Consider the following 27487-nt stretch of genomic DNA (forward strand, 5'->3'; position numbering starts at 1 on the left):
TCATGCATTTTCCATATCTGCTAATTCTCAGTTTCAACACTTTCGTTGTCTGAATCTTCAACAGATCGAGAAGGACACATTTTTGTACCATCCACAAATCCAAGAATACCATGGCTTTCAAGTAGCAATAGTAATTGATAATGCCAGACCAAATAATTCGTATCATCCAACTTCACAGTAACAGAAGTAGAGACATTCGGAACCAAACTTGTAATTGGAGACTGTACTAGTTGTAATTGCGCATCAGTAATCATATTTTCTTGAATTCTTGAAGAAATTAGGGTTGCAGATAGAGACTATTTCTTGATTAATTTGTAAGAAAAACAACTATTCAGAGGACAAATTGGTGCAAAAATTTGAGGCAGAAGGAAGACATCTTTGAACGCATTATTCAAGATTCTAGATTTCAATCGGAGCAAGATTCAGCTAAACATAGAAAGATCGGGGAAGATTGCATACCACAAACAGAATCAAAGAAGGTAGCGGAAGCATAACAAGTCAGAATTGAAGAGAATTCCCTATTGCCGGCGAGCATACCATGTAGAAATGCAGTGAACTAAGTTTCAAGTTCATCAATGGTGACAGTATGATCGAAGAAGTAGAGAGACAAGTTTAGAGAGAGAGAGAGAGAGAGAGCAAGAAATGAGATAATTCTTTGATATATTTCTTGAACTCGGCAACAGCTGTCACTATTGTTCTATCAACTCCAACAGCAGCCTCTTCCAACTTGTTCACTTGCAGAGAGACTTGATCTCTCGGATAACAACTTTAATTTGTCTCAAATACCATAAAGATTAGGTTGTGACCTTACGAGTCTAACCTATCTCAAACTTTCATAGTCCTTATTTTCGGGCCAGATTCCATCTGAAATTTCGAAGCTATCAAAGTTATCTTTCCTTGATTCGTCATACAATGATAAATTTTTCACTCGATATGGTGTCTATATAACATTGATAAAACCCAGTCTAAGAATCCTAGTCCAAAACATGACCCCACTTAAAACAACTTCATCTGGTTGGGTAGAAATATTCTCCACTTTTCCTGATAACTTTGTCAATACATCATCCCTCACATCTCTCAAACTTCCCCACTGTGGGTTATATGGGGAGTTCCCTATTGGTGTTTTCCATCTACCAAACTCAGAGGTTCTTTATGTTCACAAGGACTTTAAGCTAACAGGTTATTTTCTTAACTTCAACAGGAACGATTCCTTCAAGAAATTGAGCGTTGGGGAAGCAAGTTTCTCTGGTCCACTGCCTATGTCTATTGGAAATCTTCGTTCCTTAACTGTATTTGGCATCTATCGTTGTAATTTGATCCCCATGTTCCATCTTCACTTAGAAACCTTACTCAGCTCTTTTACCTTGACATTTCTTCATTTTATGATCCATTGTATTGGCCTGGAAAAGAAATTTTCACAACAAAATACCAATCTTTACTCTCTGATTAATCCTAGTCTTGGGTTGGAAAGTTAACTGCACTTGATCATTTGGGCCTTGAGCCTACCAACTCAATGGGAAAATTCCCATGTTTTCTTGCTAACTTGACATAACTTATGCAACTAAACTTGGGTACTAAAAAACTAACTGGTCAAATCTCATATTGAGTTGCAAGAAATTTGGCCCAATTAACTTATCTAGACCTTTCATTTAATAAGTTGAGGGAATTAGTTGAATTTGATCAGTTTTCGAACCTCAAAAATTTAAAGAAACTTCGATTATCGTCCAACCAACTTTCTCTGCAAATTAAACCCAATTTGAATGCTACTCTTCCAAAGTTTCAAATTATGAGGTTGGTTTCATGCAACTTAACAGAGTTTCCAGAGTTTTCAAAAAACCAGGACGAGTTGTACGACCTAAACTCTTCTAACAACAGGATTCATGGCCAAATACCAAAATGGTTCTGGAATACATCTAGAAAAACTCTGAAGAATCTGGCTCTGTCGCATAACGTCTTAACAGGTCTCGAGTCATTTGACCGAAATCCACCCATTCTTACATGGAAAAATCTGGTGTTTTTTGCAGTAAGGTCTAACTTGTTACAAGGTTCACTGCCAATTCCACCCCAATCAATCATAACTTATGATGTTGCAAACAATGATTATAATGGTGATATTTCGCCACTATTCTGCAGCATGAATGTACAAGTTCTTGATTTGGCGGACAACAACCTAAGTGGTATGCTTCCACAATGTTTGGGGAACTCTAGTGCTTTGGAAATACTCAACTTGTCGAACAATTCTTTTAATGGAGATATTCCTCAACTATGTCCAAACAAAAATAGTTTGAGAATGGTAGATTTAAGCGACAATCATTTGCAGGGGAAGGTACCAAGTAACCAAGATCTATGGCTCATTGCACTCGGTTGGAGTTTCTTAATCTCGGAAATAATTACATCAGAGACATCTTTTCATCTTGGTTAGGGGAACTGCCAGTGTTAAAGGCTCTCATTTTGCTTTATAATGAATTTCGTGGAATAATTGGGAAGCCTTCAAGTAACCATGAGTTCCCAAACTTATGCATCATTTATCTATCTCACAATGGTTTTTCCGGTATGTTGCCCTCTAACTACTTGGAGAACTGGAATTTCGTGAAATTTGTTAATGAAACCAATCAAACTTATTTTGAAGTATCTTCAACCAACGCAACTAATGCCACTTATATCTATCAATACAAGATCACAATTCTTGCCAAAGGAGCTGAGTTGAAATATTTGAAGACCCCTTATCTTCTGAGACTTATAGATCTATCAAGCAATAGATTTGAAGGAGAGATTCCAGCAGGTATCATTGGGAAACTAAGAGACCTTCATTTGCTGAACCTCTCCAACAACACTCTCAGTGGTCTCATACCCTCATCTCTTGGGAACTTGACAGCTCTTGAATCATTGGATCTCTCTGGAAACCAGCTATCAGGAAGTATCCCCAGTAATTTGGCGCAACCAATTTCCTTGTGTATTTCAATGTATCCCATGACCATCTTTGGGGACCTATACCACTTGGCCAACAATTTAATATATTTTGGGAAGATTCATACCAAGGAAACTCGGGTTTGTGTGGAAAACCTCTGTCAAAGAAATGCAAGGATTCAGAGAGCTCAACATCGTCACCACCTTCGATCTTTGAAGAAGATGAAGACCCTGAAATTGCATTTAAGTTTGATTGGTACATGGTTCTTCCAAGAGTTTTTTGTGGTCTAATTGTCGGATTCGTTGCCGGGGACGCTTTTGCAGACAAGAAGCATGAATGGTTTGTAGAGACATTTAGCAAGAGGAGGAGGCAGTTAATATAGCCCAAAGAGGTTGGAGGGGTCAGAGGACTTGGTCCTTAATGAAACTCATGTTGCAGCTGTTGGTAGTGTCTGTTGTACTATTATGTGTGGTGCTGGTATCTTACAATAAGTGGGCTTGGTTTTGACCTTTTTGGTTTGGCTTCAGAGAGATTAGATTTCACGTCCCATTCTCTTTTACTTGTGCCTTTTATGTTTTCGTTTCTGGAGGGATAAGGTTTATTTCACCCTTTTTTATGTTCTTTTTCTTCTTTTCTTTGTATTATAAGGGGTAAGGTTTATGTCCCCCCTGATTAGGTGTAATTTCTTTTTTTCGTTATCAATAAAATTTCACTCGTATCGCTAAGGGTTTTTTTTATTTTTTATTTTTTTATTTTTTTACTTGCTTGGATTTTTAGAGTCTCTTAATTCCCTTTTTTTCTTTTGGGAAATCAAAATTAACTTTTTAACAAATTTTGTTCAATACAGATCGCATGTTTGGTTAAAGGTGAGGTCCTATCGATGGTACGGCCTTGCACAACTTCAAGGATAGAGAAAGCAAGCGAGAAAATAAGAGAGTGCTTGCTGCTCGGGCTAGAATGTCCTGCGCATAACTCCTCTTGTCTTGCCTGATAGACAAGGTTTGCCGTTTATTTTTCTGAATCATGAGTTTGGAGTTAGTTTGAAAGGTGCCTTTGTGGGGCCTTTGGTAGGCATTTAGGCTCACAATCAAAACTAAGGGAGATCTGAGCGTGCCACGGTTATCTTTGTTTAATAGATTGTCTTTTTAGTCTTTAGATAAGTTGATTACTTGCGCCACAATTTACTTAGACTTCTTAATTCAAAATGATTGTTTACAGATAGGTTAAGTCCGTAAAAAGTTCTTTTCTATGCCTTGTAAACAAGGACTTTTTGATCATGCATCATATACCAATTTATAGGAAGATTTTGTTCATTAAGATTGTCAACTTTCTTGAAACCAACTTTAATCAGCAACAAGGTAAGTAAAAGCATTTAGTTCAACACCATTAAGAATGTAAAGCCCTGAAATAAGCATTGAAAATTATCATAGGGATCAAAGAAAACACATAAAAGCCAGATCTACTACACAGAAATGTAAATAAAAGAGCCTTAAACTTTCTTGCCTACAACTAAATTATCAAATGCTCTGAAATCATACTATATTTCAGAGCCTTAAACTCCATAGATCAAAATTCCAATATCAGGAAAAAAAAAAAAAAAAATCACACGTAAAGATGGAGGGAGGCGAAGAGAGGACAGATGGGGGTTTGGGGCACAAAAGGGATCTTTATATTTCCGCAAAAATACTTTGTGCTGTTTAGCTATCGATTATGAGTTTTCATGAATGTTTATGCTTTAGTATAGCTGTTACAGGTGGAGTTTTCGACTTACAAATTCGTCTCATCTTCTTGATATATGTTTTATTTTTCTAACTATTAGTTTTTGGTGTTTTGCAAGCTCTTACCTATTACGGAATCTTTATTATTTGGATAGGTTTGTGTTCCTCATTCTTTATATATACTTTTTTTCTCTCTTTTTATGAGGAGTAAAGTTTAACGTATATTCCGACTAAGTGATTTGGTATAGCCTTACCCTACTGTAATTTTGCATCTCTTTAGGAAATCATTCTTAACTTCAATAATGATTTTGGTATATGCCTTACCCTACTGCAACTTTTTATACACGCTGCATACACTTACCTTTTTTGATATGCACACGCACACTGCATACGCATACAATATACACTCACACACATCACATACACTTGTCCACACAGTGTACACACACTTACCTACACTTACACATTTTAGATACATACACATGCAGTGTGACACAAACACTGTCATGCACTTATACACACACAACACATACAACATATACTCACACGCTTATACCTTTTTTTATCGCTTGGAAGATATTGTTGTTTTTCCTCGGCAATACAATATACACTCACACACTTATGCAGCACATATGCTCACACATGCAGTACACACATTGTTGTTTTTCCTTATTTGATTATTGGGATGCCAAACTTTAAGAATTTGTGTTTAATTTGATTCTTTGGTATACTCAGTTAATTAGCTAAGAATTGGTTTACATTTAGATAATATATATGTATGATTTTGGACTCTAGTTTTTCTCTAACTGAATTTGTTTTGATTCAATGGATTAGTGAGTTAAAACTACAAGTGGGTTTCTTTTGGTTTTTGGGCTGTTCTTAACTTTCTGCTTCCTGATTGAATTTGTTTTGATTCAATTGGGTTAGTGAGTTAAATTGCAAGGGGGGTTTGTTTTGGTTTCCAAATGGCTCTTATGAGTTGTGTATGAGGCTGGAGGATTTGAACTAAACCACGCAATGGACATTCATAATATGTGCAATTAGGTATTACATATATAAATTGCATATGTGCTTAATGGTTTGCATTGCTTGCTGTTTTTGCTTAATGGTTTGAATCTGTGCTTTGGTTGGTTTCAAACCCAGCTTGCGTGAGTTTATCGGTTTAATTGGGGGAATGAAAAAATAAAGTTGGCCTTTCATTGAAGATGCTCAAGCAATTGGAGTTTGTTTTATTAGAAAGATGGTTAAACGTTCTGTTTTATTGGGAACATGCACACATAGAGTTCATCTAAAGGAAGGTTTTGGTTCTGAAATCATACTATAGATGAACTCTATAGTATGATTGCAGATTCAATGGATGAAATTTAAATTCAACGTTAAAATAATAAAATAAAAAATTTAAGACGATCAACTTTAAAAAATTATTTTCCAATCCCATCCTTAGGACAAGACGAATACTTTTAGCTTATACGAACTATCATTTATATTTTCAATTAGTGTTTAAATTTTTAGTTTATGTTATGAATTATCATCTATATTGAAGTTTTGGTTGGTTAAGTGGTTGATTGGTGTGATTTGTTCGGTTTTAAATTTTTTTTTATGTTAAAATATTTGTAAAATTAAATTAAGATAAAATAACCCAAGGTTACAAAAAATCTTTTCCCAAAAAAAATAGGGTCAAAGCAATTCCACAATTGTTAATATATTTTAAGTCATGAAATTTAGGTTTTAAGGGTTGAGTAACATTCACTGTTCATAGACTTAAATTTTGTCTTTTAGTAAACTAAAATATTTGAGTTTGGGGCCTCTCAGTACTACGGTTTGATATTTCTCTTCACTTGGAAGTGAGAGGTCTTCGAATCTTGTGGATGGTGAATTCGATACCAAATTAGGTTGCTCATTATGTGGCATAGCCGAACTCTCCCTCCCCTAATGTAAAATATCGATGTACTAAAAAAAAAATTTGAATTTGTGTCCAAAAACTGAAGTTGGTCTTATAGAGAATTCACACGTGAAAAGCCGTAATAAATTATCTATACTAAAGCTCAATAAGGAAAATAAACAGTTTCTAAGTACAGTGAAGGGACAAAAAAGCCCCTGTTTCATTATCATTTTTCAGTGCTATTTTTTTAGCTGCATTGTAAGATGGCCAAAAAGGCATGCCTCTTCAATTTATCGGGAAATTTGGTACACTATATGTTATTATATAAACGGTGAAAATTTTTATCTTTTATGTTATTAATTTTTTAATACAAAAATCTTAAAATTTATATAAAAACACATGATCGTATTCCAGATATATTAAAAAAATCTTTCCAATTTGTAAACCCACCGTTTCTCTAGATACATCCCAGTTCCCACATCGTTTTTCTCACCGCTAAAATGCTCAACGCGCTGCTTGCCTCTACTCTCCCCGTCTTCCACCTCGCCCCATCTGCTAAAATCTCTTCGATTCTACCAACCGCCGCAACCGTTCAGACTTTCCCAGAGGTAAATTCTTTTCTCTTCCTTACAAAATTTGATATTGATTTTGAAAATAGTGAAAACCCCATAAAACAAACTGACTTTCTCAAACGAAGATTATGATATATGTTTCCCATTTGATTATTTAGGATAATTACATGCGTGAGGATTATTAAATGATATATTTGATAAATACGTCTAATTTTAAGGTAGGAGCCTTTAGATTACAACTCACTTTATGGTTTTGCATTAGAAGACAGATCTGTACTCAACTTCTTAAGCAAGTCTGGAGGAAATCTGCTGTTAGTTGATGCTCTGTCTCCGTCTTTTTTTTTTGCTTGCTTTAATATGCTTTCTTATGATCTCTAACTTTTTAAAGTTTTTATTTTTGTTTTATTAATTTGATTCGGAAGATTTTCAGAGAATAGCTTCAATTGTGTTAGGTTTTGTTATTTTTATTCCAATTCAATGATTTTGTGTAGCGCTGAGTTTTCTGTTGGAGAATAAATTTTCTTCATTGTTAATTCAATTTTGTTTTATTTTCTGATTTGGATTTTGAAATTGAGACTCCTAGCTTTGCTCTCATCAAGGAAATTTTATTGATTCCAATTGATAAATGTTACCAGGATGGGAAAGGGATCGCCAATTTGAAATCAGCTCTTCAGGTATGCATTCATTCCAGATTTAAAACATCACTTCTGTTTAGTATGTTGTTTATCATTTTTTATCATAACACCGTCATGCAGGTGCAGAATGAACAACTAATCAATGTGGGAAACTTTTGGAAATGTATATAACTGTAACTTAGAAATCTCCCATTTGGATTGCACTTATGCTTTGAATGCAAAGTAAATAAAATGTAATGTAACTTAAAGAGTTATTTTAGAAATGAATGGGTTGATTTGTGATTTTATGGAATTTTCAGAAGTATCTATTATGTGTATAGTTATATATGTGTTTATGAATGCAATTAAGGTGTTGGTAGCTTTTGAGTATCAATTGCTTATTATGTACTTGTTATTCAAACTCTCTCTTTATTAGGGAAATGATTCATATTTGCTATAAACTACAAATTTAAAACCCACAGCAGAGCACGATACTTTTGCTAGTTTTGACCTATAAGCAAATGGAAATAGGAAATGTAATTCCAACTACTCAGTTGATAACACTAAATTTGATCAAGTAGAAATATTATACAAAGCAAACTTATAGAACCCCATTATTGTAATATAACATAACAACATATGCTGAAGCACCAGAAATCATAAAAAACATGACATTGGCCTTGAAGGCCCAAACATTTCTCTAGCCGATAGACACATCAAGCTAAGTTTGGCGTCCCCTCGTCGCCCTTGCTGTTGTTGGCTTTCTCCTCCTGCTGAATGTCTCCACAAACCATTCATGCTTCTTGTCTGCCAATGTGTTTCCAGCAACCACTCCCACTATTAGTCCGCTAATAACTCCCGGCAAGACTACATACCAGTCAAACTCAAATGGAAATCCAGCCTCTTCATCTTCTTCAAAGCTTGATCGTGGCGGTCGCCTCGAGCTCTCAGAAGCCTCGCATTTCTTGGACAAAAGCTCTCCACACAGACCTGAGTTTCCTTGGTATGAATCTTCTAGGAATGTACCAAATTGTTGGCCAAGTGGTATAGGCCCCCAAAGATGGTTATACGACACGTTGAAGTACTCAAGGAAAGTGAGTTGTGCCAAACAACCGGGGATCGTTCCTGAGAGCTTGTTTTGAGAGAGATCCAATGATTCAAGAGCAGTCAAGTTCGCCAGAGATGAGGGGATTTGACCAGAGAGAGTGTTGTTGGAGAGGTTTAGCAACTGAAGTGCTCTTAGACTCCCAATGATACTTGCTGGAATCTCTCCTTCAAATCTATTACTTGAGAAATCTATGAGTCTCAGATCATAGGGGGTCTTATCATATGTCAACTCAACACCTTTTACAGGAATTATCATCTCGTATGAAAATTTATAGTAATTTCCATATTTATTTGTGCTGTCGTTCGATGAGACTGTAAAGTACCAGCTTCCCTTGTTCGTGACAACATATTTCATGAAATTCCAGTTCTCCATGTACTTAGAAGGCAACATACCTGAAAATAGATTGTTGGATAAATCAATGATGCATAAGTTTGGGAACTCATGATCAGTTGGAGGCTTCCCAATTATCCCATGAAATGCATTCGACCCCAAAATGAGACCCCTCAATACTGGAAGTACCCCTAACCAAGAAGGGAAGATGTCACTGATCTGATTGTTGCCAATGTGAAGAAACTCTAACTGAATGCAATTGGCCATTGATCTTGGTAGCATCCCCTGTAACCGATTGTAACCCAACCCAACAAATTTCAAACTATTTTTGTTAGCACAAAATGGAGGAATATCGCCGTGGAAAGAATTAAACATCAAATGCAGTATTTCCAAGCTATTGGACTTCCCCAAACACTGTGGAAGCATACCACTCAGGTTGTTGTTGGCCAAATTAAGAACTTGAAGATAATTCAAGTTGCAGAACAATGGTGAAACTTCTCCGCTATAATTATTGTTGTCGACCAAGTAAACCGTGACAAATTGTGGTGGAATTGGCAATGACCCTTGTAACCGATTATGAGCAAGATTAAACAGTTGTAGATTTTTCCATGGAAGAGTGACTGGATTCTCCTCAAAGCCTGTTAAGAAGTTAGAGTTGAGGTCGAGATTGACCAAAGTTTCTCTAGTTACATTCCAGAGCCATTTTGGTATTTGGCCATGAATGTTGTTACCAGAAAGGTCTAGATCTCCCAATTCGTATTGATTTTTCAAAAATTCTGGAAACTCTGTCAAGTTGCATTCAGCCAAATTTAGAATTTCGAACTTTGGAAAAGTAGCACTCAAACCAGATTTGACATGCATGGATAACTTGTTGTACGATAAATGAAGTTCCTTCAACTTTTTGAGGTTGGAAAACTCATCAAACTCAACTAATCCACTCAAATTATTAGCAGTAAGGTCAAGAAATTCAAGATTTCTGAGGTGGAAAAGCGACTTAGGAACTGCTCCTTGCAAATCGTTGAAGCCGAGCTGCAGATAAGTTAATTGGGTAAGGTTTCCGAATGAAGATGGAACATGGGAATCAAAACCACAGTCTGAGATATCAAAGTAATTTAAGGAATTAAGGTTTCCAATAGAACTAGGAAGTTCACCAGAGAAATTTGTATTTGAAACAACCAATGTTTTGAAGGAATTGGTCCTGTTAAAAGTAGGAAAATAACCAATTAGGTCTGTGTTCGAATATAATCTAAGCTCCTCTAGGTTTGGTAGGTGGAAAATGCCTACTGGGAATTCCCCATACAACCCACAGTAGCTTAGTTTGAGAGATGTGAGAGAAGATGCATTGACTAAGATATCAGGCACAGTGGAGTTTATGCCGACATCACTAAGATGAAGTTGTTTTATGCTGGTCAAGTTTTGGACTAGGATTCTCATGATGGACTTCCTAAGCTCCAAACCATTATTGTAAGACAGAACAAGGGTAGACAGTTTGGATAACTTTGAAATTTCAGATGGAATTTGGCCAGAAAATACAGACCATGAAAGGTTGAGATAGGATAGACTCGAAAGGTCATGGCCCAATCTTGATGGTATTTCAGACGAATTGAAGTTGTTATCTGAGAGGTCAAGCATCTGCAAGTGAACAAGTCGGAAGAGGGTGCTGTTAGACTTGATAGAACCATAGAGACAGCTGCTCCTGAGGTTAAGGCCAATGACGCGGCCAGACTCCGCATGGCACTCAACACCATCCCACGAACAACAGTTACTCTGATTATGATCTCCTTCTCGAGCCCAAGATGTAACCTTCGGATAAGCAAAAGGAGAATAAGAAGCTGACTTGTCTATCGTAAAGCTTTCCTTGAATTGTAACAAGAACGATTTCTCGTCAGCGTGGCAAAGTGTCCGTGTCTGAGTCTGCACAAATGAAAAACAGTGAGTAGCATTGAGTAATAGCAAAAGAAGACAATGCAAACAGGTAAACTTAGACAACCAAGATTCCATTTTCATGGCAGTGTGTTTTTCTGGTTATAGGAAATATTGTTTTATGGCTCTCGGATAATTAAGAGTGGAGAAGTTAACTCCTTTTATAGACACAACTCATGCAAAGCATAAATAAAAAAAGTATGAGTCGATCGATGAGTGGGTGGTGAATTTATGTCTCGATCAATTGAAGACTTGAAGTCAATCATCGTTTGCATGTAATAATTGCAAACTCGATTGTTTAGTTTTATCTATACGCTCGTTTGAACTTCAAAAATGCGAACGTAATACTTTGAGTAGATAAAATCAAGTGATCGCCATCACTTGATGACTTGAAGTCAAATCGTCGTTTGCATATGTGACTTATCTCAACGCTTATTTATCTTTTTAATACATGTTGTAATTCTGTGTATATACTCGTTAACTCAATTTATTTATCGTTACACTTATTTATCTCATGTTAATGACTTAAGTTGAAGTTCGTCCATGTAGTAGGATTTACTATGTATACACACAATTTATTCGTAGTACGCGAATGTTAATTAATTTAGTTTTTAATTGAAGGTTAGTGTTTTATTTTCTCGAGCTTTGCACACATAACAATCAATTAGTTGTCACTCCTACTAATAAAAATGTTACTGAGGCTACTATCTCTTTCACAAACAGAGTAGCTTTTTTTCCACTAATCATGGGCATGGGGTCTTGTGAACCAGATTATAAGCCACTGATCATCAACATAAACGTTTTTGTAAAGTTAACCATGCATTCAAAGTGACAGGCTGACGAATCGATGGAAGTCTTTCGAAGCTAGCTAATATCCTATTCAGCACTTACACAAATTTTTGGGTGCGCACAATATTAATTATATATTGCAGGATGTAACATGATTAATTTTATAAAAAATTAGATTTTAATCCTTAAATAAGATAAAGTTTAGAAAAATATCTTATACAAGATTAAAATTTGATTTTAGTCCTTAGATTTTATTTAATGTCAGCATATGTATTTAATGTTTCTCTGTTTTATTTATAATTTTTAATTCTCATTATGGAGAAATTATTAAGTAGTACCGTACTACCACATCAGCACATGATACTTCCACTTAAAAGTTGACACATGTACAATTGTTATACAGCTGGGATTAAAGCTTATTTTAACATAAAAAATGAAATTTAAAAAATAAATAAAAACTTGAAGAAAATAAAATACCCATAACCACCTCCATTCCTACGTATTCCCAGTGCAGTTCTCCAGAATTCCACCCCTTGCTCTGAGGCTGCCGCCCCTTTTGATCTCTTCCCCAGACTTCAACAAGTTCTTTACCCGATAAATTACAATTACAAATAACCATTAGTTTAGACAGGTAATTAGAAAAAAGGGTCATGCCCTTCCAATTCATTGCCAGATTGCGAAATGCAGCACCAAAATCCACAAAATCATCAATAGGGTTCTCATCTATTGAAAGTTATCATTATTCCCTTCGACCCTGATATTTGATAGAGAGTTGTAGAGAGAGAAAGAGGTCGGAGAAGAAAGGGAAAGTCGACAACGGCAGCGATGGCTGCAGAATTATTTTCTTTTTTCTTTGTTTTTTTTTGAAAATTTTATTTTGTAAGTATAAAATAAATATTTATTCCAACTGTAAATAAGTTGTATACATGGCAAATTTTGAGTGGAAGTATCACAACTGACATGGTGATACAATACCACTCTATAATTTCTCCTCATTATGGTAAGTATCTTATATAAGAAAATATTTTCGTAGTGATTTTTTGGTACACTTATGATTTTTCGTAGTGATTTTTTAACCATTCATATACATAAAACAAATAAACAATTCATTATGAATATGCTACTTGTTACTATAAACGTTGATTGGCTTTCATGAATGAATGACTAAAAGATCTCTGAATTGAAGGATTTTTGCAGATATGATTATGATAAAGAGGATAAACAGTTTCGATATGATGTTCGTACAATGAAGATACGTTAATCGTAAGTGAGGGGACAAGCATTATCCAAAAAGGTGTGTGATAATACTTGTACTCCTTGGGAGATGAGCTCATTCTCCCACTTACAAATAGGGGTGTGCTATCCACACAGCCCATTTTACTTCTCACACACCCTTGATAATTTATGTCCGTTGATCTTCTTCAATTCATCCGATCCGACGGTCGAAAATTAAAAAGGTGTGTGAGAAGTAAAATGGGGTGTGTGGATATCACACTCCTACAAATACAGCATCTTAACCGTAGAAATTTCATAATCAAAATCGTTCAATTTCTTAATCTTCATTTGAAAATCATCCCTATAATATCATTCGAATTAGATATTGTTTATTCACCTAAATATAACAAATAAATAAACATTTTATCATAAATATGTTAGTTGGTACTTATACCGTTAATTTGTTTGATACATTTGGATCTAAACGACCTCTGATTCAAATGATTTTCTTATGGAGATGATTTTAAAATAAAGATTAAAAAATTGAAATGTTCCATTTATAAAATTTATACTATAAAAATTCACTATTTGTAAGTGGAGAAATAAGCTCATTCCAAAAAGCAAGCAAAAGTATTATTCTTCACAAAACATATGTAAAAAAAAAAATATGGGGATGAGTGATGAGTCATTGAGTGGTGACAAAAAAGAAATGAAAAAGAAAACCAAACAAGGAGACGATGAAGTCAATAAAATGCCGATCTCGATCACTCGAAGACTTGGAAGTCATATGAGTCGTTTGCAGGTAAACATCTCTAGCTAACCTACAAGTCTACCATTAATGTTGTTGCTAGTTATTGGCATTGGGTATCAGGCAATTGTCTCAATTGAAGTCAAGCTATTAAGGCCAAATTTGCCTTGTCCCACGTGATAAGGCATTGTTAATTAGTAATTACCACTCATGTTCTTATCATGATAAATACTAAAAAAGACATTAAGAAAAAATAGAAATTGCATTTATAATTCAGTAATACAAAAGACCAACACAAGGGTTACATCAATAGCATCTTTAAAAATCTTGAGTTCCTCCGGCCATAGTAACAAATGGGCAACACAAGGGTTGCATCAATAGCATTGAAACCCGAAATTACGTTCTCCTTTGATGAACAACAATTACTCGTCCCATCTCCTTCTTGCATCCAAGACGCAACTTTTGGATTGAAGAAAGTTAATGTTCCACCATATGATAAAACTAATTGACAATATGAGAAGTGATCCAATTTTTTTAAGCCCTTGCAAGGTTTTCTTTCATCAATGCGGAACTCTTTTATCTTCACATTCTCATACGCCCCTTCACGTGTGACAAATTTTCAAGCCAAACACGTGGCCAACAAGAATTGGGTGATGTGGAGCACGTGTGGCTATTGGGCCAACCTGCTCTGATACCATGAAGAAAGTTGAGGTTCCTTCATAAAACTAATTGGCAATATGAGGAGTAGCCCAACCTCTTATAGGCCTTGCAAGGTTTCTCTTTCACCAATACGGGGCTCTTTTACCTTTAGATTCTCACTTGGATAAGCAAAAGGATCTACAGAAGTAGACTTGTTAATCGCAAACCATTCCTTGGATTGCAACATCGCAGAGCACTCATCAATATAGTCAAGTCGATTATTGTACATCTGTATAAATGAATCAGTCGAGTTAGCTAGTGGGTTTAATTCCATGTTTATCATGCTAACATCTATCTGAGTAAACAAATTTTAATTTTGAGATATGATACAAACGTCCCTAATTTCAAGAAAATGATTATGTTTCGTGAACATAAACCCTTGCATTTGGAGTTGCCTTCAAGTGTCGAAGAATTCAAATTAGGACATTTATCTGATCTTCACTAGGAGCATGCTCAACATGCTCACCACACTCACATTTCATGTGCAATGTCAGGTCATGTGTGTGACAAAGTAAATTAACTACCCTCCAACTTATAGTACCGCTCTTTGTTTGTTGGAACGTGATCGGGATATTCTCCTATATGTTTATTAATCTACAGAATTGGAACATTTGCAGGCTTGCAATCGAGGATTTTAGTTTTTTTTATTTTACAAGTCTACTAAATATTTCCTTTGTAATAGAAATAGACCATGCTTAGATCGAGCCACACCTTCCTCATACATATCTTAAATTTAATGAAAAATTTAGTTTCTGATTATAATAAAAGTTGGAAATGCTTGTGTTTTGTCATAAAGAAACCTACTTGTCTTCCCACTTACTATTAACGTATCTTTACTATACAAACATCATAATCCTACACCGTTTATTCTCTTTATTATCATCAAAAAATCATACATACAAAACATCATTCAATTCGAAGATCTTTTAACTATTCATATGCATAAAATAAATAATAAATAGTTCATTATGAGGATGTTACTTGTTACCAAAATCGTTAATTGGTTTGCCATGAATGAATGATTAAAGGATCTTTGAATTGAAGGACTTTTTGCATATATGATTATGATAAAGAGAATGAATGGTTCTGAATATGATGTTTGTACGATGAAGACGTGAAGATACGTTAATCGTAAATGAGGGACAAGTAAGTTCTTCAATGGGTCGAACACAAATATTATCCAAAATGTTGGAATTTTGTTGAGCATTTCAAAATACAAATTCATTGCAACTGTTTCTTTTCCTCCCATTCACTATGCCATATTATTGTTTTTTATTTGATATTATTGCATGGTCGTTTCATCACTCACTTATAGTCTTATTTCTAGCTAGCCAACTCATTTCATTCATATTATAATTGAGAGCTAAATGAAGGAGTTATACATTGTGAAAGTGCCATCTTGATGTACCCATTAATTGGGTAATTATATAGTCTAACGTTTTAGACCATTTTGTTTTCATATAAATATATTCTCATCTATTCCTTTCCCAATAAAAATAAAAAAATAATAAAAAAAAAAAAAAAAAAAAACACCGCTGAAGCCATCCTTTTATCCATTATTGAATCATCACTCTTCAAAGTGATATCCTTCGAGTTGTTTACTCGATCCAAGTATTGCGTGTGTATACTTACAAGGATCATAGGTTGTTGTATGATGGAGGGTAGGATGCTATAACCTATTACACCAAGACATTGTCTTAAATGGGCAAAATCAACTCTTAAGGACAATAAATTTACATGCCTCAACCTAAAATCTTGTTCGAATTAGTGATCGATGAAGAGAGTTCTCTACCTACAAGAGATAAGTATTTTATCATATTTGGTTTATTATATTTAATAACTTGTGGTGATAAAATTGTGATATACGAATATTAATTTTATGTGATTTGTTGTAGGAGAAGTAGCATCCGAATCACCAATATTTCCATCACAAAAAACTTTATGGCAACACTTATGTCCCCCACTTGAGAGATAGCTCATTCTCCCACTTACAAATAAAGTATCTTTCACTGCAGAAATTTCATAACCAGAATCGTTCAATTTCTTAGTCTTCATTTGAAAATTTTTTGTGGAGATGTTTTGTAAATGAAGATTAAGAAATTGAAAGATTCCAATTATAATATTTATCCATTTGTAAGTGGGAAAATAATCTCATCCCAAAAAAGAGAACACAAGTATTATTCTTCACAAAACAAACCCAGAAAAATATGGGGATGGGTGACGAGTCATTGAGTGGTGACAAAAAAGAAATGAAAAAGAAAACCAAATAAGGAGACGATGAAGCCAATAAAATGCCGATCTCGATCACTTGAAAACTTAGAAGTCATATGAGTCGTTTGCAAGTAAACATCTCTAGCTAGCCTACAAGAGTCTACCATTAGTTAGGCGACAAGTAAACATCTCTAGTTGTTGTTACTTGTTGGCGTCGCGTATCAGCCAATTGTTCTCAGTTGAAGTCAAGCTATTAAGGCCAAATTTGTCTTGTCCCACATGATAAGGCATCGCCAATTATAATTACCATTCATGTTCTTGTCAAGATAAATACTGAAAGTGACATTAAGAAAATATGGAAATTGCATTCATAATTCAATAATACAAAGGACCAACACAAGGGTTACATCAATAGCATCCAAAAATCTAGAGTTTCTCCAGCCACGGTAACAAAGGGCTAAAGCCCCATCGAAACCCGAAATTACGTACTCCTTTGATGGACAACAATTACTCGTCCCTTCTTCTTACGTCCAAGATGCCACCATTGGATAAACAAAAGAATCTGCAGGAGCAGACTTGTTAATCGCAAAACCATTCCTTGGATTGCAACAAGGCAGAGCACTTATCCATGGAGTCAAGTCGATTATTGTACATCCGTATGATTGAAACAGTCGAGCTAGCTAGTAGGTTTAATTCTGTGTTTATCACGCTAACTTCTATCGGCGTAAGTATTTTCATTCGATCAGTCATCAATCGATTATCACCAGAAATATTCTAGTCATGCTCAACATGCATTCGAGTCTTACAAATTGTTTTCTGTCCATGTTCAGTGCTTATTTTTGGTTGCACAAACAAAATGTAGATTATGCCAACAAAATTTTAATTTTGAGATATGATACAAACATCCCTACTTTGCCTCTAATATTTTACAAACACTAAGCCATTTATAAAGTTTGGAAGAAAAAAAAAGTTACATTATACATGTTTAATTTCCATACACTAGCCTTCATGCACGTGCATAAGGCATTTTTTGAATCATGCTACGTGTGACTTACATGTTTTAAATGTATTTATATGCGTAAATTGACAAAAAAAAAGTCAAATATTTGAAGTAAATGAATAAATCATATATCATGCTAGAAGAAACCCATCATAAATCAATTAAAACAGTTGAATCCACATAATAAAATCAGTCTCTATTGAATTTATATTAATAATAGAGAAAATAATATTAAATAAACAACTGAATCAGTTGAGTTAGCTAGTGGGTTTAATTCCATGTTTATCACGCTAACATCTATCTGAGTAAACAAATTTTAATTTTGAGATATGATACAAACGTCCCTAATTTGTCTGTAATATTTTTACAGACACTAAGCCATCTATAAAGTTCGGAAGAAAAAAAAAGTTACATTATACATGTCTAATTTCAATCATACATGTAGTGCTCACATATGTACATGTGTTATATATTACAAACACATGTTATATTATTTTGCTTAGGGTGAAGTGCTGATTTAGTGAACTATCACTTTAGTGAAAAATTAAGTCCGTGGATTATTATTTTGGTAAAATAAGCCCCTAAAATTTATTAAAAATCGTTCAACTTGCTTTAATATCATGAAGAAAGTTGGAGTTCCACCATAAAACCAATTGGCAATATGGGGAGTTGCTCAACCTCTTATAAACTTAGGCAAGGTCATTCCTTCCGTCAATGTGGGACTCTTTATCAACAATTATCATCTCAACAAAATGTTAAATAACTGGATGTGGACCTTCTTTCTATAATATTTCGTGCTCAATATGCATCAGTGTGTCCCTCCACAAGAAAATGATTATGTTTCGTGAACATAAACCCTTGCATTTGGAGTTGCCTTCAAGTGTCGAAGAATTCAAATTAGGACATTTATCTGATCTTCACTAGGAGCATGCTCAACATGCTCACCACACTCACATCTCATGTGCAATGTCAGGTCATGTGTGTGACAAAGTAAATTAACTACCCTCCAACTTATAGTACCGCTCTCTGTTTGTTGGAACGTGATCGGGATATTCTCCTTTATGTTTATTAATCTACAGAATTGTAACATTTGCAGGCTTGCAATCGAGGATTTTAGTTTTTATTTTACAAGTCTACTAGATATTTCCTTTGTAATAGAAATAGACCCTGCTTAGATCGAGCCACACCTTCCTTATACATATCTTAAATTTAATGAAAATTTTAGTTTCTGATTATAATAAAAGTTGGAAATGCTTGTGTTTTGTCATAAAGAAACCTACTTGTGAGAATCCACAGGAAGAACGAACCAGGAGACAATGACTTTTGGGGTTATAAAAAAGGATAGGTGCAGAGACTCAATGGAAGTTGTTCTAACAAATGGCGTCAATCAATCTATCACAGGACAATCTGTCATTGTCTGATTTCTGGTTGTCTGATAAGGGCTTATAGAAAGAATTTACCTTGGTATGACCTTATCTTCTCCAAACAAAAGTCAAGGATAAGCTTGCATTCCAGAAGCGGTAGCTTCCCGCCTCCTTCATTCCTAACCCCGTATCTTCACTTTACAAACATCATAATCCGACACCGTTTATTCTCTTTATTATCATCTAAAAATCATACATACAAAACATCATTCAATTCGAAGATCTTTTAACTATTCATATGCATAAAATAAATAATAAATAGTTCATTATGAGGATGTTATTTGTTACCAAAATCGTTAATTGGTTTGCCATGAATGAATGATTAAAAGATCTCTGAATTGAAGGACTTGTTGCATATATGATTATGATAAAGAGAATGAAAGGTTTCGATTATGATATTCGTACGGTGAAGATACGTTAATCGTAAATAAGGGACAAGTAAGTTCTTCCATGGGTCGAACACAAATATTATCCAAAATGTTGGAATTTTGTTGAGTATTTCAAAATACAAATTCATTGCAACCGTTTCTTTTCCTCCCATTCACTATGCCATATTATTGTTTTTTATTTGATATCATTGCATGGTCGTTTCATCACTTATAGTCTTATTTCTAGCTAGCCAACTCATTTCATTCATATTATAATTGAGAGTTAAATGAGGGAGTTATAAATTGTGAAGTGCCATCTTGATTAACCCATTAATTGGGTAATTATATAGTCTTAACGTTTTAGACCATTTGGTTTTCAAATAAATATATTCTCATCTATTCCTTTCCCACCCCCCCCCCCAAAAAAAAAAAATCACCGCTGAAGCCATCCCTTTATCCATTATTGAATCATCACTCTTCAAAGTGATATCCTTCGAGTTGTTGACTCGATCCAAGTATTACGTGTGTATGTTTACAAGGATCATAGATTGTTGTATGATGGAGGGTAGGGCGGTACAACCTGTTACACCAAGACATTGTCTTAGATGGGCAAAATCAACTCTTAAGGACAGTGAATTTACATGCCTCAACCTAAAATCTTGTTCTAATTAGTGATCGATGAAGAGAGTTCTCTACCTACAAGAGATAAGTATTTTATCATATTTGGTTTATTATATTTAATAAATTGTGGTGATAAAATTGTGATATACAAATATTAATTTTATGTGATTTGTTGTAGGAGAAGTAGCATCCGAATCGCCAATATTTCCATCACAAAAAACTTTATAGCAACACTTATGTCCCCCACTTGAGAGATTCCAATTATAATATTATCTATTTGTAAATGAAGATTAAGAAATTGAAAGATTAAGAAATTGAAAGATTCCAATTATAATATTATCTATTTGTAAGTGGGAAAACAATCTCATCTCAAAAAAGAGAACACAAATATTATTCTTCACAAAACAAACCCAGAAAAATATGGGGATGGGTGATGAGTCATTAAGTGGTGACAAAAAAGAAATGAAAAAGAAAACCAAATAAGGAGACGATGAATCCAATAAAATGCCGATCTCGATCACTTGAAAACTTAAAAGTCATACGAGTCGTTTGCAAGTAAACATCTCTAGCTAGCCTACAAGAGTCTGCCATTAACTAGTCTACAAGAGTTTACCATTAGTTAGCCGACAAGTAAACATCTCTAGTTGTTGTTACTTGTTGGCGTCGCGTATCCGCCAATTGTTCTCAGTTGAAGTCAAGCTATTAAGGCCAAATTTGTCTTGTCCCACATGATAAGGCATCGCCAATTAGTAATTACCATTCATGTTCTTGTCAAGATAAATACTGAAAGTGACATTAAGAAAATATAGAAGTTGCATTCATAATTCAATAATACAAAGGACCAACACAAGGGTTACATCAATAGCATCCAAAAATCTAGAGTTTCTCCGGCCACGGTAACAAAGGGCTAAAGCCCCATCGAAACCCGAAATTACGTACTCCTTTGATGGACAACAATTACTCGTCCCTTCTCCTTCTTACGTCCAAGATGCCACCATTGGCTAAACAAAAGAATATGCAGGAGCAGACTTGTTAATCGCAAAACCATTCCTTGGATTGCAACAAGGCAGAGCACTTATCCATGGAGTCAAGTCGATTATTGTACATCCGTATGATTGAAACAGTCGAGCTAGCTAGTAGGTTTAATTCTGTGTTTATCACGCTAACCTCTATCGGCGTAAGTATTTTCATTCGATCAGTCATCAATCGATTATCACCATAAATATTCTAGTCATGCTCAACATGCATTCGAGTCTTACAAATTGTTTTCTGTCCATTTTCAGTACTTATTTTTGGTTGCACAAACAAAATGTAGATTATACCAACAAAATTTTAATTTTGAGATATGATACAAACGTCCCTACTTTGCCTCTAATATTTTACAAACACTAAGCCATTTATAAAGTTTGGAAGAAAAAAAGAGTTACATTATACGTGTTTAATTTCCATACACTAGCCTTCATGCACGCGCTCATGCGCGTGCATAAGGCATTTTTTGAATCATGGCATGCTACTCGTGACTTACACGTTTTAAATGTATTTATATGCGTAAATTGACAAAAGAAAAGTCAAATATTTGAAGTAAATGAATAAATCATAGATCATGCTAGAAAGACACCCCTCATAAATCAATTAAAACAGTTGAATCCACATAATAAAATTAGTCTTTATTGAATTTATATTAAGAATAGAGAAAATAATATTAAATAAACAACTGATTGAATCATTTTATTACTAGTCCATTATGAGACTAAGCTCACCCCCTCCCCCCTTAGTATAGATAATATTGTTCGTTCAAAAAAAAAAAAAACAAATAAACAACTGATTGAATCACATTATTGCTAGCCTATTGTGAGGCTAAGCCCACATCTCTCCCCCTTAGTATAGATAATATCATTTGCTCAAAGAAAAAAAAAACAATCATTTGAGAACTAATTTAATCACATTATTATTCACTTGCGAAAAAGCTTTTTTATAACTGGCATTACAACCTCTTAAGATGAAAATTGCATTATTCCAACTTGGAACCTGTCACTCTTGTTCCTTAAAGACTTAAAAGGTAAATTGTATGATTTTTCCTCTATTTTAGGTCATGTGTCAATGAGTACCCCACCATTTAGACAACCCTTTTTTCTAATTATTACATTTTTTTTTGTTAATTTTAAATGAATGTTTCACTCCATAACTTCAAGACCGCCCTTCAAATTAACGTAACACATCAATCATGATTCTCATATATATAAATAGTTGATTTTTCAAACTTGTTGAAATTTGATTAGTTCAACTTTCTCATCTTTTGTAATTTCTATGGAAGAATAATCTTCTGGATGCCAAAAAATCTTTTGGTATAGCCAACTAATACGACAGTCTTCATTCCTAACTTATATTGTATGCGTGTTGATTGTTGGGTATCCCAGATCCATGAAGTTTCTTGATTCATCAAGCACCCACGAACGTCCAACTACAACCAAATTATTGTGTTTAGTTTATGACATGCACACGCTCACGCATGCGTAGAAGACATTTTTTGAATCATGACATGCTACACGTGGCTTACACGTTTTAAATGTATTTATATGCATAAATTGACAAAAGAAAAGTCAAATATTTGAAGTAAATGAATAATCTTAGATCATGCTAGAAGAAACCCCTCATATATCAATTAAAGCAACTGAATCCACATAATAAAATCGGTCTCTATTGAATTTATATTAAGAATAGAGAAAATAATATTTAATATACAATTGATTGAATCACATTATTGCTAGCCCATTGTGAGGCTAAGCTCACCCTCCTCCCTCTTAGTGTAGATAATATCGTTTGTTCAAAAAAATAATAAATAAATAAACAACTGGTTGAATCACATTATTACTAGCCCAAGGCTAAGCCCACCTCTATCTCCCTTAGTGTATATAATATCATTTGTTCAAAAAAAAAAAAAATCATTTGACAACTAATTTAATCACATTATTATCTGCGTGCGAAAGACCTTTTTCTGTAACTGGCATTACAACCTCTTAAGATGAAAATTGCATTATTCCAACTTGGAGTCTGCCACTCTTGTTCCTTAAAGACTTAAAAAGTAAACAGTATGACTTTTCCTCTATTTTAGGTCATGTGTCAATGAGTACCCCACCATTTAGACAACCCTTTTTCTAATTATTACATTTTTTTTTGTTAATTTTAAATGAATGTCTCACTCCATAACTTCAAGATCGTTCTTCAAATCAACATAACACATCAATCAGGATCCTCATATATATAAATAGTTGATTTTTCAAACTTGTTGAAATTTGATTAGTTCAACTTTCTCATCTTTTGAAATTTCTATGGAAGAATAACCCTCCGGATGCCAAAAAATCTTTTTGGTATAGCCAACCGATACGACAGTCTTCATTCCTAACTTATATTGTATGCGTGTTGACTGTTAGGTATCCCAGATCCATGAAGTTTCTTGATTCACCAAGCACCCACGCACGTCCAAATACAACCAAACTATTGTGTTTAGTTTATGATTCATTAGCCTTCATGCACGCGCTCACACACGTGCAAAAGGTATTTTTTTGAATCAAGGCATGCTACGCGTGATTTACACGTTTTAAATGTATTTATATGCGTAAATTGACAAAGAAAAGTCAAATATTTGAAGTAAATGAATAATATTAGATCATGCTAGAAGAAACCCCTCATAAATCAATTAAAGCAGCTAAATCCACATAATAAAATAAGTCTCTATTGAATTTATATTAAGAATAGAGAAAATAATATTTAATAAACAACTGATTGAATCACATTATTGTTAGCCCATTATGAGACTAAGCCCACCTTCTCCTTCTTAATGTAGATAATATCGTTTATTCAAAAAAAAAGAAAAAAAACAATTGATTGAATCATATTATTGCTAGCCCATTGTGAGGCTAAGCCCACCTCAACAATCATTTGACAACTAATTTAATCACATTATTATCCACGTCCAAAATATTTTTTTTTATAACCGGCATTACAACCTCTTAAGATGAAAATTGCATTATTCCAACTTGGAACTTGCCACTCTTGTTCCTTAAAGACTTAAAAAGTAAACTGTATGATTTTTCCTCTGTGACATCCCACATCGATCAACGGAGAGGGGGTGATGTGCCTTATATGTACATGCCTACCTCCATATAGCACAAGGCCTTTTGGGAACTCTGGACTTAAGCGTGTTCGGGCGTGAGCATTCCTAAGATGGGTGACTCACTGGGAAGTTCTCGTGTGAGTTCCCAGGCGTGATCGGAGCCCAAAACGGACAATATCGTGCTACGGCAGAGTCGAGTTTGGGATGTGACATCCTCTATTTTAGGTCATGTGTCAATCAGTACCCCACCATTTAGACAACCTGTTTTCTAATTATTACATTTTTTTTGTTAATTTTAAATGAATGTCTCACTCCATAACTTCAAGGTCGTTCTTCAAATCATCGTAACACATCAATCAGGATCCTCATATATATAAATAGTTGACTTTTCAAATTTGTTGAAATTTGATTAGTTCAACTTTCTCATCTTTTGAAATTTCTATGGAAGAGTAATCCTCTTGATGCCAAAAAATCTTTTTGGTATAGCCAACTGATATGACAGTCTTCATTCCTAACTTATATTGTATGCTTGTTGATTGTTGGGTATCCCAGATCCATGAGGTTTCTTGATTCACCAAGCACCCATGCACATCCAACTACAACCAAACTATTGTGTTTAGTTTATGATTCACAAGCCTAGCGCGTGCAGAAGATATTTTTTGAATCATGGTATAATACGCGTGACTTACAAGTTTTAAATGTATTTATATGCGTAAATTGACAAAAGAAAAGTCAAATATTTGAAGTAAATGAATAATCTTAGATCATGCTAGAAGAAATCCCTTAGAGCAATTCCACCCCTAAAGACTTTGTGCCAGCACCCAGCTCATTTATCCACTCAAGTGAATAGTAATAGACCTCAATAAACAGTAATAGATCAAAGCATCTCCACCCCTAAAAAAAAATAGCCTAGTCAATTTTATTAAAATATTATTATTTTTTATTATAAAATAATAAAAAATAATAATTTTATTTTTAATTTCTGAATTTATAAAAAATAAAATAAAATATTTATTTTCTCCTTCCCATCACCACCATTACCGTCGAACAAAAGTGAGCCCATCATCCAGTACTCACCGAAGTTCTTTGGCCATGAAGGCCAAGTTCGGGCGGTGATAGAAGTGTAGTCGGTGCTCCGGCAGTTCATAATTCCGACGTTGAAGCGGCGCGGGATATTGTACATGTAGATCTTGAAAGGTGGGGAGGTGGTGGCGTAAAGGGACCGGACAACCTGCGACGGCGATGAGGGGATGAGTGGGAGGAAGTAGGATCGGATGTCGACGATGCCGATGAAGATTGAGTAGGTGAGGAGGAAGAGGAAGGCGAAGATGAGCGTGAATGGGGCTTTTCCGTACATTTTGTGAGATCTGGTGTTGGGAAACCAGGCGCAGAAAAAAAAAAAAAAAAAAAAAAGGTGGCTGATGTCACGCTGACGTCAGATGGGCCGGTCCCAAGGTCAGTCAAAAATGGGCTGGTCTGGAGACTGGCACGGGCTGGGTGCCAGGCAAGTTTATGGGCTGGAGTGGATTGACAGAGTCCCAGCCTGGTTTTTTGACTGGGTGCTGGGCTATTCCACCTCCGGTGGAAATGCTCTTATAAATCAATTAAAGTAGTTGAGTTCACATAATAAAATTAGTTTTTATTGAATTTATATTAAGAATAGAGAAAATAATATTAAATAAACAACTTATTGAATCACATTATTGCTAGCCATTGCGAGGCTAAGCCCACCCTCTCCCCCTTAGTATAGATAATATCGTTTGTTCAAAAAAAAAAAACAAAAAACAAATAAACAACTGATTCAATCACATTATTGCTAGCCCATTGTGAGGCTAAGCCCGCCCCCTCTCCCTTAGTGTAGATAACATCGTTTGTTCAAAACAAAAACAATCATTTGACAACTAATTTAATTACATTATTATCCGCATGCGAAAGACCTTTTTTACAACCGGCATTACAACCTCTTAAGATGTTTTGAACGTGTTTAAAAATAAAGAAAATAATATTTAATGAACAACTGATTGAATCACATTATTGCTAGCCTATTATGAGGTGCTAATTATTTAAAGAAAAAAAAAACTATACAAAAAAAAATTAATTATTAAAAGAAAACACTATTAAAATAATGAAAATACCCCCATCACATTTGATGCATTATTTTGGATTGCTTTTGAACTTTTTTGCTTTGGGGGCATTTTTGTCCACTTATTTTTTGTGATGCTTGTGACCCCAAAAATACTATTCACTTTAGGGTTGACTTTATATATAGAGATGAAATTGGAATTTGAATACAAAAAAGCAAACTTAGAAATAACCCACATCTCCATCCCCATTGCAAAAGGAGAGTCCAATGGAAAAAGTTGCTTGGCTTCCTCAAACCCTTTTCCTCGAGTTTGGTTGTGCCATTTGATTATTATTTTTATATAGGTAAGAAATTAACTTAGCTCCTCAATAGATGAGATTAAGGAGGAGTTTCTTCTCAACATACTTTGTTACTGATTTACGAAACTTCGTGCATTTGGTGAAAACCGTTCATATTATAAATCACACTATAAAGATTTTATATTTTATTATTATTATTATTATTATTATTTTGTAGATATGACCTTTATAATGTGATTTACCATATACACGATTTCGATTATATGCATAAAGTTTCGTAAATCGGTAACAAAACATCTTAAAGAAGTACTTCTCCTCAATCTTAAGGAGTCAAGCTTTCCTCTTTAATGTGATTCAAATGCCATACATAAAACATGTGGATACCACCAAAGATGAAAATTTGAAATTTTAGAGGGCAATAACAATTCTCTATTAATAATCCTATTTAAAAATTAATCAAAATCATTCATCACTCCGCAAATGTCCAACCCTCCCCCCAAACTTGAAAGCAATCCCAAATGGTTCACCACTCTCAAAAGACCTTAGTGTACATAATATCGTTTGTTCAAAAAAACAAAAAAACAACTGATTGATTTACATTATTACTAGCCCATTGTGAGATTAAGCTCACCCCCCCTCTCCCTTAGTATAGATAATATCGTTTGTTCAAAAAAAAAAAAAACAATCATTTAACAACTAATTTAATCACATTATTATCCGCGTGCGAAAGATCTTTTTTTATAACCGGTATTACAGCCTCTTAAGATGTTTTGAACGTGTTTAAAAATAGAGAAAATAATATTTAATGAACAAATGATTGAATCACATTATTGCTAGCATATTGTAAGGTACTAATTATAA

At 34.4% G+C, this 27487-nt stretch overlaps 2 protein-coding genes and 1 long non-coding RNA gene across 3 annotated transcripts; 2 read left to right on the forward strand and 1 right to left on the reverse strand.

Annotated features, from left to right (window-relative positions):
- The first annotated feature begins 986 nt into the window (after nucleotides 1-986).
- LOC103965552 (receptor like protein 27-like) lies at nucleotides 987-3290 on the forward strand. Its single transcript, XM_048578468.1, has 4 exons — nucleotides 987-1289; nucleotides 1685-2333; nucleotides 2423-2926; nucleotides 3028-3290. The coding sequence occupies exons 1-4, from the start codon at nucleotides 987-989 to the stop codon at nucleotides 3288-3290; spliced, it is 1719 nt and encodes a 572-aa protein (XP_048434425.1).
- Nucleotides 3291-6928: 3638 nt separating this feature from the next.
- Nucleotides 6929-8002, forward strand: LOC125474438. Its single transcript, XR_007255997.1, has 3 exons — nucleotides 6929-7116; nucleotides 7716-7754; nucleotides 7836-8002. It is a non-coding gene; the product is annotated as an uncharacterized LOC125474438 (long non-coding RNA).
- Nucleotides 8003-8415: 413 nt separating this feature from the next.
- Nucleotides 8416-25601, reverse strand: LOC125474541 (receptor-like protein Cf-9). Its single transcript, XM_048578469.1, has 3 exons — nucleotides 25322-25601; nucleotides 12332-12429; nucleotides 8416-11046 (listed from the first exon to the last, which is right to left on the reverse strand). The coding sequence occupies exons 1-3, from the start codon at nucleotides 25599-25601 to the stop codon at nucleotides 8416-8418; spliced, it is 3009 nt and encodes a 1002-aa protein (XP_048434426.1).
- Between the last annotated feature and the right edge of the window lie 1886 nt (nucleotides 25602-27487).

Source organism: the organism of the source record quoted next, unplaced genomic scaffold (genome assembly GCF_019419815.1).
Source record: "Pyrus x bretschneideri cultivar Hongxiangsu unplaced genomic scaffold, Pyrus_bretschneideri_v1 Contig12, whole genome shotgun sequence".
Taxonomy (NCBI): domain Eukaryota; kingdom Viridiplantae; phylum Streptophyta; class Magnoliopsida; order Rosales; family Rosaceae; genus Pyrus; species Pyrus x bretschneideri.

Bases quoted from the DNA above. Each gene is read 5' to 3' on its own strand.
- LOC103965552 (XM_048578468.1), top strand. From the start codon at position 987: ATGACCCCACTTAAAACAACTTCATCTGGTTGGGTAGAAATATTCTCC. The intron at 1,290-1,684 runs GTATTTGGCATC...GAATTTGATCAG, and splicing joins GAAATCTTCGTTCCTTAACT to TTTTCGAACCTCAAAAATTT. The intron at 2,334-2,422 runs GTAACCAAGATC...CATCTTGGTTAG, and splicing joins TTTGCAGGGGAAGGTACCAA to GGGAACTGCCAGTGTTAAAG.
- LOC125474541 (XM_048578469.1), bottom strand. From the start codon at position 25,601: ATGTACGGAAAAGCCCCATTCACGCTCATCTTCGCCTTCCTCTTCCTC. The intron at 12,430-25,321 runs GTGAGTACTGGA...TATCGGGTAAAG, and splicing joins TTCATGGCCAAAGAACTTCG to AACTTGTTGAAGTCTGGGGA. The intron at 11,047-12,331 runs GTGGTTATGGGT...TCATTTGTGCAG, and splicing joins GGGAATACGTAGGAATGGAG to ACTCAGACACGGACACTTTG.